The following is a 16,674-nucleotide window of genomic DNA, read 5'->3' on the forward strand; positions in this document are numbered from 1 at the left end:
CAGAGCAGTGATCAGCCAGCCAGAAGAAAGGGAAAGGGTCTGAGAAACTGTGGTAACCAAGTTTTGCTGGCACTTTGTAAAATGGTGACGGGAACTTCCAGGGCTATGGAGTGAATGCTAATGAGCCTAGGGCAACTTGCAAAAAGTCTACCTGAAAAAGATCCCCCTAATGACCTGCAGCCCTAGGGAGCACCACGCTTTGCGGGTTCCCCGTGGATATGACCACAGGTTTCATTCACCAGGAGGAACCGAAACACTGCAGCTTTGTTCCTTGGATTCACGGGCCTCACAAACACTTCTGACTCAATGTTCTTAGGGTCACAGCAAGTACCTGTAGCATATCTGCCTAAAAAATCAAAGTTTTCAAATTCTTTAAAAAACATTTTGCACCTTTTTAAAAATCTTATTTAAAAATCTGAATAATAAACAGCTTAAAGAATTGACGTGAATGTTTTGTGTTTTTTTGTGTATGTGGATTCACATAAATTCCCCTTTTTCTTCTCATTAGAATTTATTATTTCAGGGAGCATATATTAAGAAGGCTAAAACCCCTGAAGGACAATCATTGGTGTGCAACCACATTCTTAAGGATGTAAATTTAATCTTGTTAACTGAGAATGCTTGAAACAGTAATAAAGTGCTCTTCTGAAATTCACACTCAAAACTTTACTTAATTCCTCTTTCTAATGAGAGCTTTTCACTCATTCCCAAGTCTCAGGTAACCAAATGAGACAAGCAAACAAAAAATTAAAACTATGATGTGAAAGTATAACAGCTTTTACACTTCTCCCTTCTGTTTGTCTTCCTTGTCACACTTCATTCTGAAAAGTACCCTGAGCTGAAATGAGATGGCAGGTGGAGAAGCAGGGCAGAGATGGAGAAGCTCCCATAGGAAGATGTGAGTTATCACAGTTCTAATCGTTGGGTTGAGCATTGACAGATGTTCATTGTATTATTAAAACATAATGAATTAACTATTATATAATAAAAGAGCCGTCTATGTGCCAGTGACAACAAAATATCATAAACCAAGGATTATGATTATTCTAATTATTGGCACCTAAGGTCCATTTAAAGAAAAACAATTGAGATGGCAATGCAGGCAGCTAATTCTCAGACCTACCAGAGTTCACTAAGCTCCTCAGTAGGGGGGAGTGCCTTCATGGACATGCAACCTGGGTCCTTGCACAGGGCCACACTTAAAAGGACCCCACACTCTGTGTGAATGTCCTGCTGCTGCAATCTTGAAATTCTTAATTTTTAAACAAGGTCTCCTGCATTCATTTTGCACTGGATCCCACAAACGATGTTGTCAGTCCTGTCCCTATCTTTTTAGATATCAAATTTACCTACAGTTCCCAATAATTTTGTCCCCACTCAATCTCTATATATTTTTTTTAATTTACTACTTCTTACCCAACAATTGTTATTAACAGCCAGGCAAGCCTCCTGGAGTAATCTTATTTCCTATTTTTCCTATTTTTACTATTTTCTATTTCCTATTTTTCCTATTATCCAAATCAGTGCTATCCAGGTTACAAATAGACCTGCAGTTATCTATTGTGCTTAAAATGCTGCTTTTCAGATCAAAAACTTCAAATAAAAGCCATTGGCTACTTCCACTCAAAAACGAATGCAGTGCAGCTGCTCAATTAACCTCGACTCAATTGATAATGTAAACTCGTGTTCTCATAGTTGCCCAATTTCAACTGTAACACATTACCAAACAAGACAAAGTCTCACCAGTGCTTTGTGGTAGGAAGAACTCTGGTAAAGATTTGGGGAAATCTTCTTTTTCAAAGACTACCAGCTAAAGAAACATAACATAATGTTTGAGTTTCTGAAATGCTGTGTGTCTATAGTGATCAGGTGGAGAAAAGTTATTTCGAGTTCAAATATAACTTAGTGATTGCCACATGGTGCAGAATCTTTCCACCCCTAGACTCCAAAAACCCAATCAGACAAGTGGCCGTAATCTGACTCCCAGCTCACTGAATACTGCAGGCAGGCAATGAGAGCTGCACTCTGGCCAGGGAAGGCATGAGTGACAGACCCGCAGCAAGGAGGTGGGGGTAAGTCCTTTTTTGCCTTAAGGAAACGACGCTCAAGGCCAAAAGATGAAACTCTTTTATTACAGATATTTGTGCCTTCTCCAGCAGAATCTAGAAGAAAACCATAGGGCAGGTGGGTGATTCTTTAGATACAGGTACTGGGCATGTTCATAAGAGAGGCATAGAGAAGGTAAAAGAAAAGGGATGCTTTGTAGCAAAATTCTCCATATATTTGAGACCGGTGAAAGCACAGGACAATGACACTATGGAGATAAATCTATCTGTGGTATTTTTTCATCAGAAAAATTACTCACTCAGGGGCTCAGCTGTCCAGAAGTGAATCGGGCTGGGTGTTCAGCTAGAAAGAAATGTGTTTGGTTCAGTACAATCTGGGCTCATCAACAAACCCCCTTTTGTTCCGGGGCAAAAGAAGCAAAACAAATGGTGCTGATCCATTTTCAGTGAGTGTGAACATGGAAAGGATCCTTGATGATAATGGCAGGGGTCTATGAGAGCTGCTAGGGTGAGCATTTGTAAGGCGAAAGGTATGTATAAAGTGCTAGAGAACTTTGGGGTTCGCCGCCCACTGAAGCTGGTCGCTCTGCCCTGGAAGGAGATCAGATTATTTGGGCTTTCAAAAAAAGCTAAATGCACTCTTAAGGAGTGTATTTATCTGTTTGGGGCTTTTTAAATTTCTCTGGCTGATGATAATTTGAAGCTGAAAGAGCAACTGGATTACTTAAATTAGGTCTCTGGAGAGATAGACATACGCATGGGAAAGTAAGCAGGGAGAGAGAACTCAGGGACCTGGGGAAAGTGAGGGAAGAAGGGGTGCAGCAGGAAGGCGGCCTTTTCCCAGGGCCCGCCTCTCCCGGTGATCTGTGCTGCAGAAAAGGGACCTGTGCTTCCTGCCCACCCGGCGCTTTGGCCGCTTCTTTTTTCCCATTAAATCCGGCCACAGACGACCAGCACCTGTGATAGCGCCTTGCCCCCTTGCCATCCCGGCTATAGCGGTGGGCTGCTGGTGAGTTCAGAATCCACCCTGATAACTTCTTTTTCAGTTTGTGAGTTGAGTTTCTTTCCTTTTGGGACATTTTTAATGTCTCTCCCAGGGCACCCTCCCTGCCCCATTCCAAGTGCTGTTTTTCTCTCTTTATTTTCTCTTCCTCTGGGGAATGTGATGTCATTGTCCTCCCAGCTGGGGTTTTTCATAATTACATGATTCACTTAGAGGCGTTCATTTGGGCAGCAGACACTTGGGACAGTGCTGGCTGTTCCCCTTCTGGAGCCACCTGGGCTTGGGCAGAAAATGAGTTTCTCCTTCCAACTCTGAACCAAAGCCCCATATCGAACCAGAGGCTGAGTTGAGATCCTCAAGGTCAAGGGAGAGTTCTCCTAGCCCTTTTTGGCAGAGCATTTCCCCACTGCTCATCCAGAACCCAGTTCCTGGGGACAGTGAATAATGGGGGGACAGCGAATAATGCGTCATTCAGTAATATATCAAGGGGAAAGCTGCAATAACTCTAATCTGTTAAAATACTTGGCTTTTTTGCCTAACTCTTTTTATAGTCCTCTGTGATTAGAGTCCCTGCTAAATGCTCTCCATACTCCTTCACGCCTCCTGCTATTCACAGGCAAAGGATAAGGGCAAATGTCTTGAATAATGGGGTAAGTGGGTAAAAGTCAGTTCTTTCCGGAATGAGCAGCTGGCATTCATATCCTCAAACCCTATCCCTTTCTCAACTCCAAAGATCTTCAGGCAGTAAGAGGAAAATAGATTGGAGGAAGAAAGTGTCTTCACTCTCAAAGGGAGCCCTTCTGCTCCTCATCCTCCCTCACTCCCTTCCCGGCACTAAGCCTCACCCCGCCCCCAAACACACACAAGCTCCTCCACGTAGAAACATGCCTGTCTTCTAGGGCCAAGCTGAAGTAAGAGAAAGCCACCACGAAGAAACTAGAGAACTACAGTTGGAGGCTTCTACTTCGAGGACCACAATTCCCTTGCCACACCCCCTTTGCACACTTGCCTTCCGCAGGTCTGCCTCGTTCGCTGTCAGCTGCGCTTGGCTGCCCCTGAAGGGCGGGCAGGGTGCCTGGGTCTCTGCTTGCATGCGCTGGGCCTCCAAGATCTCTTTGGGAGTTTATCTGAGGGGTAACGACAGGGATTGAGAGAGGAACAGGCAGGAGGAGGGACTGTCCCCTAACACTGCAGAAGCAACGCGGAGACCAGGGGCGGGCGGGAGCGGGGTGAGGGGCGCAGATCCGGGCTGACCGGCCTCCGTTTGTCCACCTGGCCGCCCGCGAGCCTGGAACCTGCCCGAGAGTGGCCACTCTCCCGCCTTTTGAGAGGCGCTCCAGCTTCCCTGGGGCCCGAGGGCGAAGGTTCCTAGCGCCGCGCGTCGGGACCGGAGTGGCGCACAGCGTCGCTAGGACTCCTCCCTCTGTCTGCGGAGGGGGAGGGGTGTCCCCGTCCCGGCTCCGGCGCTGCCTGATCCCACCGCCCCTGCCAGTCACCGTGAGCTCACCTCTCCCCAAGGAATTTACCTTTTGGAGAGACAAATTTACAGCATTCCTGGCTTCCCAGCAGGTCTCTCTTTAATCTAGAGTCTCTGGGAGACTGGGAGAGAGGGGAGGGAGAATTGGAGCCCTGAAAAGCCATTTTTGAACAATGAAGAACAAAACTGAAGAAAACCCTCCCTGTCTTATTGCTTTATGTTCAAAATAGAAATGGCATATTAAAAAGTACATTGAAACTTAAAAACTTGCTCTGAGGGAATTAACTGCACGGTAAACATATTCTATTCTTAATTCTTTAAGGAATTTGATTTGACATTTTCCATTCTAGGGATCATTCAGATAAGTTGAATCTTTGAATATTAAATCAAAGAAACTAGAATAACAATCTACTGACTATTAATTAAGAAGACAATCAATTAAAGAGATTTTCCGGTAGCATTCTTTCTTCGTATGCAAATAACCTTTGGGGGGCCGTCACCCCCAGTAGGGCAAGATTGCAAGTCTGGTGTCTTCACCTGAACTCATAAACCTTGGTTTGGTAGCTTTTGATGCAGTTTTGTTTTTCTTTTCAGTAAGTGTGGACCATTGTGTAGAAGAGAAAGCATCATGGTGGCCTTCAAAGGGGTCTGGACTCAAGCTTTCTGGAAGGCAGTCACAGCGGAATTTCTGGCTATGCTTATTTTTGTTCTCCTCAGCCTGGGATCCACCATCAACTGGGGTGGAACCGAAAAGCCCTTACCCGTCGACATGGTCCTTATCTCCCTTTGCTTCGGACTCAGCATTGCGACTATGGTGCAGTGCTTCGGCCACATCAGTGGCGGCCACATCAACCCTGCTGTGACGGTGGCCATGGTGTGCACCAGGAAGATTAGCATCGCCAAGTCTGTGTTCTACATCGCAGCCCAGTGTCTGGGCGCCATCATCGGAGCGGGGATTCTCTACCTCGTCACACCTCCCAGTGTGGTGGGGGGCTTAGGGGTCACCACGGTAGCATCTTTAGCTTTTATTTTCAAACTAGGATTCCAGGTTTCTTGCAGACTCTACTCAATGACACCCTGGTGACCTGCGAGACCTTCCTTAAATTGCTAATTTATTCCCAGGGAATTTCTGATGATTCTTGATAAGGGTAAAAAATAATTCTGGCAACATTGACTGTATCTATATGAAATCATTGTTTGCTCTTGAGTGACTTGAATATTACTAAGTCTGCGTGACACAAAAATTGTGTTGGCTTTCTCTCTCTCTCTCTGTCTCTCTCTCTCTGGCTCTCTCTCTCTCTCTCTTTCGCCCATCCCAGTGACTGAATTGACCATATATTTAGCATGAGACATTTTTATTACAATTATTTGTTGGTTCACTAGCAGAAGGAACAACTTGTTTCTTGTCATGTTCATGAGATTTTAAATGATCTACATTAAGAGTCACACTTAAAAAAGTAAATTGGCATTTGATCCTAGTTTGCTTCTTAGCTAGCTGATTAGGAATATCATTTGTTAACTCAGTAGCAGGGCTGATTAAAAAAACCACACACAGTTTAAATTTTAACTAAAATATATATTAATTAATTTAAACCCAATGAATAGATTTAATCATTGCCTTATAAAATTATAAGACTCTCAAGACACTCTTTTATAAGTTAAATGCAGCAGCAGCCCATTTTGCTTCCTTTGTAGAAAAGGACATTCAACATAAACTCCTACTTGGTAATTGTAGGAGTAATTAACTAACTATCATGGCCCAAAATGAGTGGAAATTTATTTCTTCTTTTTTCGGGGGTGGGGGAGTAGTGCCTCAATTGAGGGTAAAATAGAAAACTCGACCATCAGTTTTTACAGGGATAAAATATGCCTTTCCCAATGATATGTTATCATAGAAAAGATATTCTTACTTCAACCCAAATGATGTTTTTCTCTTTCTAGGTTCATGGAAATCTTACCGCTGGTCACGGTCTCCTGGTGGAGTTGATAATCACATTTCAGTTGGTGTTTACTATTTTTGCCAGCTGTGATTCTAAACGAACCGATGTCACTGGCTCAATAGCTTTAGCAATTGGATTTTCTGTTGCAATTGGACATTTATTTGCAGTAAGTTTCCAAGTCTGTTTAAATAATTGATCTATTTCATTTATCCTCACTCTAGAGCTGGCCTGGAAATGCGTTTTACAGCTGTAGTTTTTAGTATCCAGTCACATCTGTCCATTTTAGGTGATTATTTTACTAACTTTGTGATGAGAATGCTGATCTGGCTGCTAACATCTTAACAGTTGCACAGTTTCTTGGTTAGTTACCATTGCAAATGGTAGCAAGTTGCAATGAATGATACCTGTTAGTAGCCCTGTTTCAGTAATGTCTGAAATTGTTTTCTTTTACCCTACAGATCAATTACACTGGTGCCAGCATGAACCCCGCCCGATCTTTTGGACCCGCAGTTATCATGGGAAATTGGGAAAACCACTGGGTAAATATCATGTTGAGGACAATTACGCATGAAGCTTTTTTTTTCCATCATTTTGCTCACTAGTTTCTCTTACTTCCTCCCAACCTTGAGCCCCCACTTTATTACATCTTTCATAAAAACTAAGGAGAGACTAGCACAGATCTGCTGCAAAACATCTCATCTTATGTCTGTTTTGGGCCTTCAGTAATAGTTTTTGTTTTTTGTTTTATTTTGTTTATCACTGCTCTGGGCACTGTATCTGATGGACGGCCACAGAATGTACTGTACATGGAGGTTGCCTATGTGGAACAAGTTAAAATCAGGATAGTGTAGTGAATATGGTTTTTAAATAATTGAAAGTAAAGGCTTCCTGACAATAACAGAAAATATACTTGTAAAAAAGAGGATGAAGAAAAAAACAAAAGAAATGCTTTAAAGCACTGCCCATAGCGAAAATATTTACCTTTTTTTGTTTACAAAACCAGGAACCCAATTAATAGTATGTGAATTGGAAGCATTTGAACTGCAGATGATAAGGAATAAATGGTACAAATGTTTACGCTATTATCACCATAACCATAGCTCAAAAAATAAATGACTTTCAGAAAAGGTGTACTTTTCAGTCTCATGTTTAATCTACTTATTAAAGTGGCAGCAATGCTTCTGGAGAGCAGATTTTCAAACATCACAACCAATTTTATTTCAATTTCATCTTACCAAAAAAGGAATTTAAATTTCTTAAATGACAAATGTAGTGTTGAATGCCATTCACACATAAATTTTCCATAATCAATAAAAATATGAGGCATATGTAAGCCAGCCTCAAATGGAGCTGTTTTATTGTCATGTATATGTTGTGATGCTATTTTATAACTTTTAATTTATGACTATGTCACTTGTGTTTCAATCTCATGCATACAGGGGTTGTTGACCCAGTCACAACCACTCGATCATGGAGTACATTGCAAATGAGAAGAAATTGCACCACTGCAACGTGCATTCAGTTCTAAGAAAAGTGTACCAAATTTTTACAAGTAATCTACACTATTAAATAACAGCCTTTGAGTCAGTGTTCAAAAGCAAGATTTTGGACTCAGACAGGCAAAGACTCAGTCAACAATACTATCCAAGAGATTGATCATTTTGCCACCGATATTTCAAAATTTATGTCTCAGATGATTTGCCACATTAAGAGGAATGGAAATGTTTAATGGCCAATATGTAGATCTTATGATAAAGTACAACTTTTAGTCCAACTTACTTAATTCAAACTATTTTTATAATTAAAAATTAGAAAAATATGACTTTTCATTTTATATGTAAAAACTTTAAAATGTGGATAAAAGTAGTACGTTTTTATTAATTACTTGTTAGTTGTAGTAAGCTAGTTATAATTTAAAGACTAGGAAAAATAAGATTGTTGCTTGAATCAAAGTTTTCGCCTTCTTGTTATTTCATAATGAACTTAAACCTACTCAAAATGAATGTTTATTTCACAACGGTGTGTGAAATTTAGAACTAAAAATGCTAAAATTTAGAACTAAGTCAAAGTTTATTTGCCAATACATAGATAGATTGATTGATTGATAGACTAGAAATAACACAAAATATTGATGACATTATTTTAGTTTTCTTCTTTATACTTTTGTGTATTTCCTATATTTTTAGCACTAAAAATTCTTCACTTTTATAAACTTCAAAAGTTTTTTAAAATACATTATGACTTTGTTTTGGAATAGCAACTTGAAATTGAGATTTATTTTTGAGAGCACGCAGCTAGATGTTTTGTTCATAGGTGTTTCAAAGAAGTATGATTATTTAGCAGTCCCAAGTCTTTCTTGTGAGATTTGTAGCTTGTGGAACAGAACATATCTAAGGACATCTTGCCAAAGGAACAAAGAGTAAAGACATTCAGAGGAAGGCTCCTTTGAAAGGGCATAGAGAAGGTAAACTTGCACTTGGTTTCTTTTGTGTTCATGATAAGGAACTTGGTTCCTGCGGCCACTCTACCAACCATTTCCTTGTTAAGTATACGTGTTCAGCTTCAGCTTAAAGTTTGAATTTTCTTTTGATTTTGCAATGAAGAGGCTGCAATATTAATTACCAGAGAGTGTCTTAAGCCAGAAGCATTCATCATATTTTTTTCAAACGAGAGAAGTATAGTGTAGTCAAAAACAGGCTATATAGTTCAAGAGAGGTTGAATGCAGACAGACCTGAAATCCCAGCTCATCCATTTGCTAAGCATGAAATAATAAGTAAGCATCTTACCCTCTCAGAATTTTCTTACTCATAAAGTGGAGATAATAATATTTACCTCAAAAGTTATTGTTAGAATTAAATGAGTTAATATGAGAAAAGGGCTAAGCTGGCTCAGAAACAGTGCTCAATAAACGGGGTTTCTGTTGCCCATGTGAATCTATTGAATGAATTTCTAATATTCTGCAGCATACCTGTGCTCTAAAGCAACTGTTGAAGTTTCTCCCAAACTCAAAACTTAATTTATTTTAGACATATAAGCAATATGATAAAAGCTTCCATTTATTGAATTAAAAATCCTACAGAATTGCTAATCTTCGGCTAACCATCACCCAAATCTCAGTACAGGGTTTTTCGCCAACTCACCATCATAAGAACCATGGGATGAAAGCACTCTGTGAGAAAAATAATGAACAAACCATTAGGTTTTCAATTAAATCACCAAATTTTAGAAAGGAAAAGCATGTAACATAAATGAAAATGACTTATAGCCAAGCTGGTCAATTCATCTTTAACTTGTCTAGGAAACATGGAGTTGAGCAGGTTACTATGAAATTGAACTATTAAAAATTTTACAAGTATTATTTCAGTGTAATCCTGACAACCCATGAGGTATGTATTATTACAATCCCCATTTTGCAGATGAGGAAATTAAGATTTAAGAAGTAACTGATGCAAACACTCACAAAATTGCTAAGTTGTGGAGCTGGGATCTTATTTATCATGCTGTACTGAATAACTAACACTCCAAATGATAAAATCTTGACTATGACCGTGATTATGCAGAAAACCAATGTAAAATAACAATATTAAGAAACTAAGGTAAGTACTCTCCAGAATTTCTTTTTTTTTTTTTTTTTCTATTTTAGTTGAAGACTTCTTAGGGTCTCCTTAATTTTCAGTACCACCAAAAAAGAACTATCTTTACTTTAAGGATTATCAGAAAATGGAAAGAATGTAATTAAAGCAGGAAAAGAGAAAACAGGTTTTTTTTCTTATTTTCTATTCAAAAGTTATTTAGCAAAATATGGATCTCTGATATGGATTTGATGTACTTTCTAATACGTGACCATACATGACCCTCTCTTAATTTAAACCAGCTAAATTCTATATTCATGAGTTGTTCAAAGGAATAGTTTTTCTCTACTTAAACTCTTTAATTCTTCTCTCTTTCCCCCAGATATACTGGGTTGGACCAATAATAGGAGCTGTCCTTGCTGGTGGACTTTATGAGTATGTCTTCTGTCCAGATGTCGAACTCAAACGTCGTTTTAAAGAAGCCTTCAGCAAAGCTGCCCAGCAAACAAAAGGGAGCTACATGGAGGTGGAGGACAACAGGAGTCAGGTAGAGACTGACGACTTGATTCTAAAACCTGGAGTGGTGCACGTGACTGACATTGACCGAGGTGAGGAGAAGAAGGGGAAAGACCCATCTGGAGAGGTGTTGTCTTCGGTATGACTAGAAGATAGCACTGAAAGCAGACAAGAACCCTTAGAACTATCCTCAGATTTCCTTCCACACATTAAGGAAACAGATTTGTTATAAATTAGACATGTGCAGTTTGTGGTTCCATGTCATATTACTCAGTCTAGATAATAAATATTTTATTATTTACCAAGGAGGTATGGGAAAAAATTGTGAATTCAAAACCTAAAGGAGAAACATTTTAAAAGTCTCCCCAAAACAAATATATATCTAGTTTATCTGGTTGTCACCTGTTAATAATCAATTTAAAATGTGTATCAAAATTTGGTTGTCTTGCCTGATAGAAAATATAGACAAACCTATCAGCTTATTCCTCCTCTACCATGGTATCATTAATTCTCATTTGAGTATTTATTACATTAAATCAGGTTTATTAGTGGCAGAATACAGTATGGCAGAGTCATGCATATTCAAGAGAGGAAATGTAACAAGCTCTTTTATGGGCAGTCCCTTACTTATAAACTACCTTGGCAAAAGAATAGTAACAAGGGCCATTGCTAACGAATTACTTCCATTTATATTTCAAATAGCCAACTTGCAACCCAAACTCTAATTCATAATATTCCTTCCTCCTCGTCAATGCCCCAGGAAATATGGAATTAAATCCCAGATATTTGAAGAATGTCCAGAAACCCAATATACTTATTAATTCTATCTAATAAGACATCCAAATTACAAGGGACACCTATTCAGCTTCAGGATAAACAGATTTGTAAGGTCTTATGGGGGTGGGGAAGAAATCACCATCATACAAAAATCATAAAGAAAATGGAAATCTAAATTCTGGTATCAAATAGTTTATCTGTTTTCAGTGCACATCCTCAAATATACCACATGAGGTTAACAGTCTAAACTTTTAACCATTTAACCACTTTGCTTTTTTTTTTTTTAATTTATTGGCAAAACTGGGGGTTTTATTTGTTTGTAACTTTGGTTATCTATATTTAAACATTAGCTAAGACATATTTTTTATAACAAGAACATAACGAGGTGAGTCTTGACTTTTTCGATTATTAAACTCTGTTTGTTCTAGAAGGTGTAAACTGCTCCTGCCCAGTTCCAATCTCTGATGTTCTCTCACTTCTCGTGAAATTAGTTGATTATCTTCACTGCACATGTGATGATATTTTAATGAATTAAAATGTATGAGAGACAAGAAAGACATGGTGAGGATATCAGAACATTCTGTATCCAAAGCTAACTAGATGACCAATCTTTTATTTGTAAGGATATTGTACATAGCCCAACATATTTTTAAAAGATTTTCATTACTAAATCGTTTATTTGTCAAAATAGTTTGTTTTTCCTGCACTGTTTTTGCTTTATGTCAATAGAATGGTCTCTGGAAACCCCAGTTTCTATCATCTCAGCCATCTAGTGTGACCTTTATCTAAGACCAAGGGCTACAAACGTCAATTTCACTGAACAAAAGCTAGTAGTAAAGCAAAAACTTATCACTGCAAAGAGCGGCTTGTACATAGCTGATAATCAAGGGCTTTCTTCCCTCACGCACAGTTCCAACTGTGCACCACTTTTTAGTGTTAATGGCAGTCATGTGTCTGTGGCAGTGAGATAATGGACCACTATTAAACCTGATTCTCTTCGGTGCTAGGAAAGTGATGTGCAAGGTTCCCAGAGAGTCATCACACCAGTGTTGCGTCTGGGAGTGCCGCTGGAATTTTTTTTTACAGCAGGTGCTGAAATCCCAGGCCCCTTTCTCAGGGGTGTGGCCAACCACACCCTATGCCAGTGATACACATTGCTTCCCCTTTGGGGCAGTATCTCTAGGAACTAGATTGCAATTCTAAGGATGGTTTATGCCTGTCTCTTCAAATGTTTGCACAATATACCACTAAAGACAAAATTGGTGGTGGTCCAGCTCAAACCATCAGCAAACATGACAGTTCAAAAATAAGTTAGGTTAACAAGGAAAAGTTAAGCAGATTTTCCCAGTATGCTTACAGTTTACTGGCTCATAATCATTTTTAGTCAGCCATGTGTTTTACTTCTTATAAATCATTTTTCCACTTACTTCCAGTTAGAACATTCAATAAGTTAGTGTTAAATTAAAAAAAGTATAAATGATGTTTTTGTACTTTGCTTTCCAGCAGCTAACAGAGTGTGCATGGCACTTAGTAGAGATTCAAAACAAATGTTAGTTAATAAAAAATATATACATTTTATTTGGAATTTAAGAATATGAATAATTTTTTTAGTCTTTATTTTGCTCAATGCTTAATAAAAGCATGATTTCAAAGACTACTAAAGGAAGGCACTATAAATGCAAAAAACATAAAATATGTTTTTGCATTCTACCAGTTTAGAGGCAGGCAATAAATGAAAGCTTTAGTACTACTTTTTCCTGCATATAAGACAACATATTTTGTATTTCACTCAAGGCTCTGCCAGTAAAAAGTAATGAAATTGTACCTTTCTAATGACATCTTTGCAGCAGGGGTCTATTGCCTTGTGGATGGCACCAAATTATCCAAGTGTATTAGGAGACTAGGGCTTTTCCTTTAATCCCTTCTTATTAATGAAGTGCCTCGTGCTGCTCCCAGGAGAGTGCCACTGACAGATATATAGAAAAGAGATCAGAGAAAAAAAAAAACGGAAGAATATAAATGAATTATACCCAGCCAGGAAACGATGCTAACCATCTCTTCCCTAAGGAAAAGTACAACAAGCGCCCCAAAATTGTAAGGTGGTCTCTACCCTGAAAATGTATATAGTGTGTCAAAAGAGTTGAAAGGATAAGAGTCATTTTTTGTTTTCAGGGATTTCTTAATAATTTGATGCACAGAATTTGAATGAATGTTTTCACTGTTGAAGATGACATTTTCTTCAGTACTAAACTTTTATCCAGGAAGGAAGTATTTTCTGGTACCTAAAGAGTTGCCTAAATTTAAGATTCCCTCACTTTGTTTCTGCCATATAACACTTTTTTATAACTTCTTACGCTTTTTATCATCTGATCCTTTTCCTAATGCAGTTGATAGGTGCTAGCTAGAGTTGCCCCTCAGTCCTAAAGATTTTACAAGAAGATCAGAAACATTCGAATAACATAGATTAAGATGACTAATTAATTCTTAGAGATTTGATTACAAATAACACAGAATCTTCTCAGGCTGTGAAACGAGGCAATACATTTGCTGGTTTAAACTCTAAAATGAACAGGAAAATTCCAAAATAGAGCAGCAAATTCAAATGCTAAAATTAATTCTGGCAAGGCCCTTTGTTGCAACACGTTGACATTATCCTTCGATGTTGTACATATTTGACAGAGAAATTGCCTTCATGATAACTGAAGATGACATCGGGAGATTAATAGACCACCCTGTCAAACAATATAAAGCCAACATAAATTCTCATCATAAGCACAATAGAATATGCAGATTTAGAGTATTTTATACCTGAAAGTAATTGTGTCTTTCACAATATGTTTATGGTATCAAAATTATTAAGACCTGGTTACTGTGGAAAGCATAACAAAATTCACATTTTTTACCACAAATTTTATGGTTTGCATTGGTGTTGTAGAATTTTACAGGTTACCCCAAGACAGCAATAACTTTTGAAGCCATAATTTTCTGAAATACATGGACGACGTTAAATTCGGGGCTCAAAAACTGTGGCTGCTCACTTTCACAAATGACCGTAGCTTATAAAATGCATATGAAATAAATGTTATACAACATGTGCAATGAACATTAAATTTGAGAGCAGTTATAGTGTTACCCACAAATGTTAAAAATCCAGGAGCTAAAAAGTATACCTAATTTATATAACCCATTGGAATATATTCCTAAATTCTCTTTAGGATTAATTAAATAAGCAGGCAATTTATGAAAATATATAAATAAATTGTTTATCACTTTTATGACCCAAATCACAATGAAATTGTAATTCACGATAAGCTGGTAAGAATAAACTGAACATATGGTTATATTCACAATTATTTATTAACTGAAATGTTGTTATTCCAATGTTAGAGTTAATGTTAAGGAGATTTAAAATGTATTGTTTAATATTTGGAATAATCTCTTAAACTATTAGCATTGTGTTGATTTTCATGAATTAGTTTGTATCTCAGAATACTAAGCTTGTGCAAATAAACGTTTTAATGTTTTAAAAGGTAAGCATTGTGTTTCATGATGTTCGAAAATTCATTCATAGTTTTTGCAGGTTAGATCTTAGGAGCATCCTTTAGAATGATCAGAAGGTTTAGATATTTGAGAATAATCAACACCAAATGAAATCTTGGAAGAATCCAGATAATAAAATGTATTTTTTCAGGCCTGCAGAGAGAGTATACCCTGTGGCAGGCCCTGATGTAAATAGTGAAAGTTGAGTTTTCATGGGCTTAATTCTAAATGTCCACATCTATGCAAAATAGGCCATTGAATGTCAGCTATCTTTACAGTAAGTCTAAAAATGAAGTCTTAAACAACTGACTCACATGAGGCCAGCATTGCCAAATAGATGAGCTACCCTTAGGGCATTTGGAACATTTTGCCTATGCATATGGATAATACAGGTACAATGAGTACTGGTTTACTCCTCTGAGTTCTTGGTTTAAGGGGCTTCTCAATTTTGAGAGATTATAGACCCTGAGGAAGGATCATTTATATAGCGCACATCCCATCCGATGAGTAGTAAATGATGCCTTAGGAGCTGGTGGATATGAACCTTTTTTATAGCATTTGTCACATTGTAGTGAAATCATTTGTGTAAGTCTGTCTTTTCTACTAGGTTCTAAATTTCTTAAGGGCTAAGACTTTGTCTTATTTATTCTGTATTCCCCACTTTCAGTATGGAGCATTAAGCTTGACATTTCACTCAATAAATGCTTGTTGCACGAATGAATAAAGAACGTAAGGAATACCTTACAATCAGTAGGAAATGCCACAAAGCACTATACCTCAATCTAGTTGTGTTTTGCTGTTATATAGGTGTGTGCAAAATATTTGAATTCTTATAATTTCAGTTAGGGGGCTGAAATTAGCTCAAAACACTAAAGAAAAGGAAAAAGAAAAATACACAGAAAGAAACACTAATTGGATTTTGAAAATTTATACCTAATGTGCAGGCAACAAGACATGTTTTCATTGCTATATTTATACAATGGCCAGATGTTAGATGAAATTTAGCTCAATGAGTATTTCAGCAAGAAAAGTATTTTAACAAGCATGGAAAGCTAGAGATATAAATGTCAGCCTGATTTTAGATAATTATCCTGCTTGGAAAATGTCCAAAACATATGCCATCTGAATTAATTCTTACTATATTTCAGTTTTTCCTTCTCTCCACTCCTCAAGCTTAAGGAGACATTGAGGATCCTAAAAAGCTGAGTTGAGTTCTGCTACCTCCACATGTCCAGAAGTCTCTGAGAAACCATTGCATTGATGTTGACAACCTTGTGCATACCATAGCAATAGGACATAGCTAGTGCTCAATGAATACAAGGTGAATGGATGGATGGATGGATGGATGGATGGATGGATGGATGGTTGGTTGGATGGTTGGTTGGAAGAGACACTCCAATCTGGAGGTATTAAGTTAACCTCTAAACAGATAGAAATCGTAGCCTATATTTCTTCTTCCTTGTGAAAGTATTGGCCAAGGATTAGAATGGTAGAGGAATAATGCATGACTTAGAATAATTATCAGTTATGAGTATATATATATATATATATATATATATATAAAATATATATATATACATGTATATATGTATGTGTGTGTGTGTGTGTGTATAGGACTTTAGAATTTATAAATATTATTCTCAGTCATTTAATCTTCAAGGCTCATTGCGAGGTAAGCATTACTATAATTCTCATCTCCAAAGATGAGGAAACCAAATGTGAAAGAGATTAAGTAAATTACCCCAAAATTATACCTAGTGGAAAAGCAAAAACTGGAACCCA

At 37.9% G+C, this 16,674-nt stretch overlaps 1 protein-coding gene across 2 annotated transcripts; it reads left to right on the forward strand.

Annotated features, from left to right (window-relative positions):
* Positions 1–1,913: 1,913 nt before the first annotated feature.
* AQP4 (aquaporin 4) lies at positions 1,914–12,601 on the forward strand. 2 transcript variants are annotated; one of them, XM_039843996.1, is made up of 5 exons: positions 1,914–2,072; positions 5,141–5,555; positions 6,488–6,652; positions 6,945–7,025; positions 10,442–10,881. In XM_039843996.1, exons 1-5 carry the CDS (start codon positions 2,041–2,043, stop codon positions 10,718–10,720), a joined length of 972 nt encoding a protein of 323 aa, XP_039699930.1. In that variant the 5' UTR covers positions 1,914–2,040; the 3' UTR covers positions 10,721–10,881. The 2 variants fall into 2 exon arrangements, with proteins under 2 accessions (XP_039699930.1, XP_039699938.1); XM_039844004.1 differs by lacking the exon at positions 1,914–2,072 and adding an exon at positions 2,430–3,075 and having other exon boundaries at positions 10,442–12,601.
* The last annotated feature ends 4,073 nt before the right edge of the window (positions 12,602–16,674 follow it).

This window comes from Pteropus medius, unplaced genomic scaffold (assembly GCF_902729225.1).
Source record: "Pteropus medius unplaced genomic scaffold, Ma_sr-lr_union100, whole genome shotgun sequence".
NCBI classification, from domain to species: domain Eukaryota; kingdom Metazoa; phylum Chordata; class Mammalia; order Chiroptera; family Pteropodidae; genus Pteropus; species Pteropus medius.

Bases quoted from the DNA above. Each gene is read 5' to 3' on its own strand.
- AQP4 (XM_039843996.1), top strand. From the start codon at position 2,041: ATGAGTGACAGACCCGCAGCAAGGAGGTGGGG. The intron at 6,653-6,944 runs GTAAGTTTCCAA...TTTACCCTACAG, and splicing joins CAATTGGACATTTATTTGCA to ATCAATTACACTGGTGCCAG. The intron at 7,026-10,441 runs GTAAATATCATG...TCTTTCCCCCAG, and splicing joins GAAATTGGGAAAACCACTGG to ATATACTGGGTTGGACCAAT.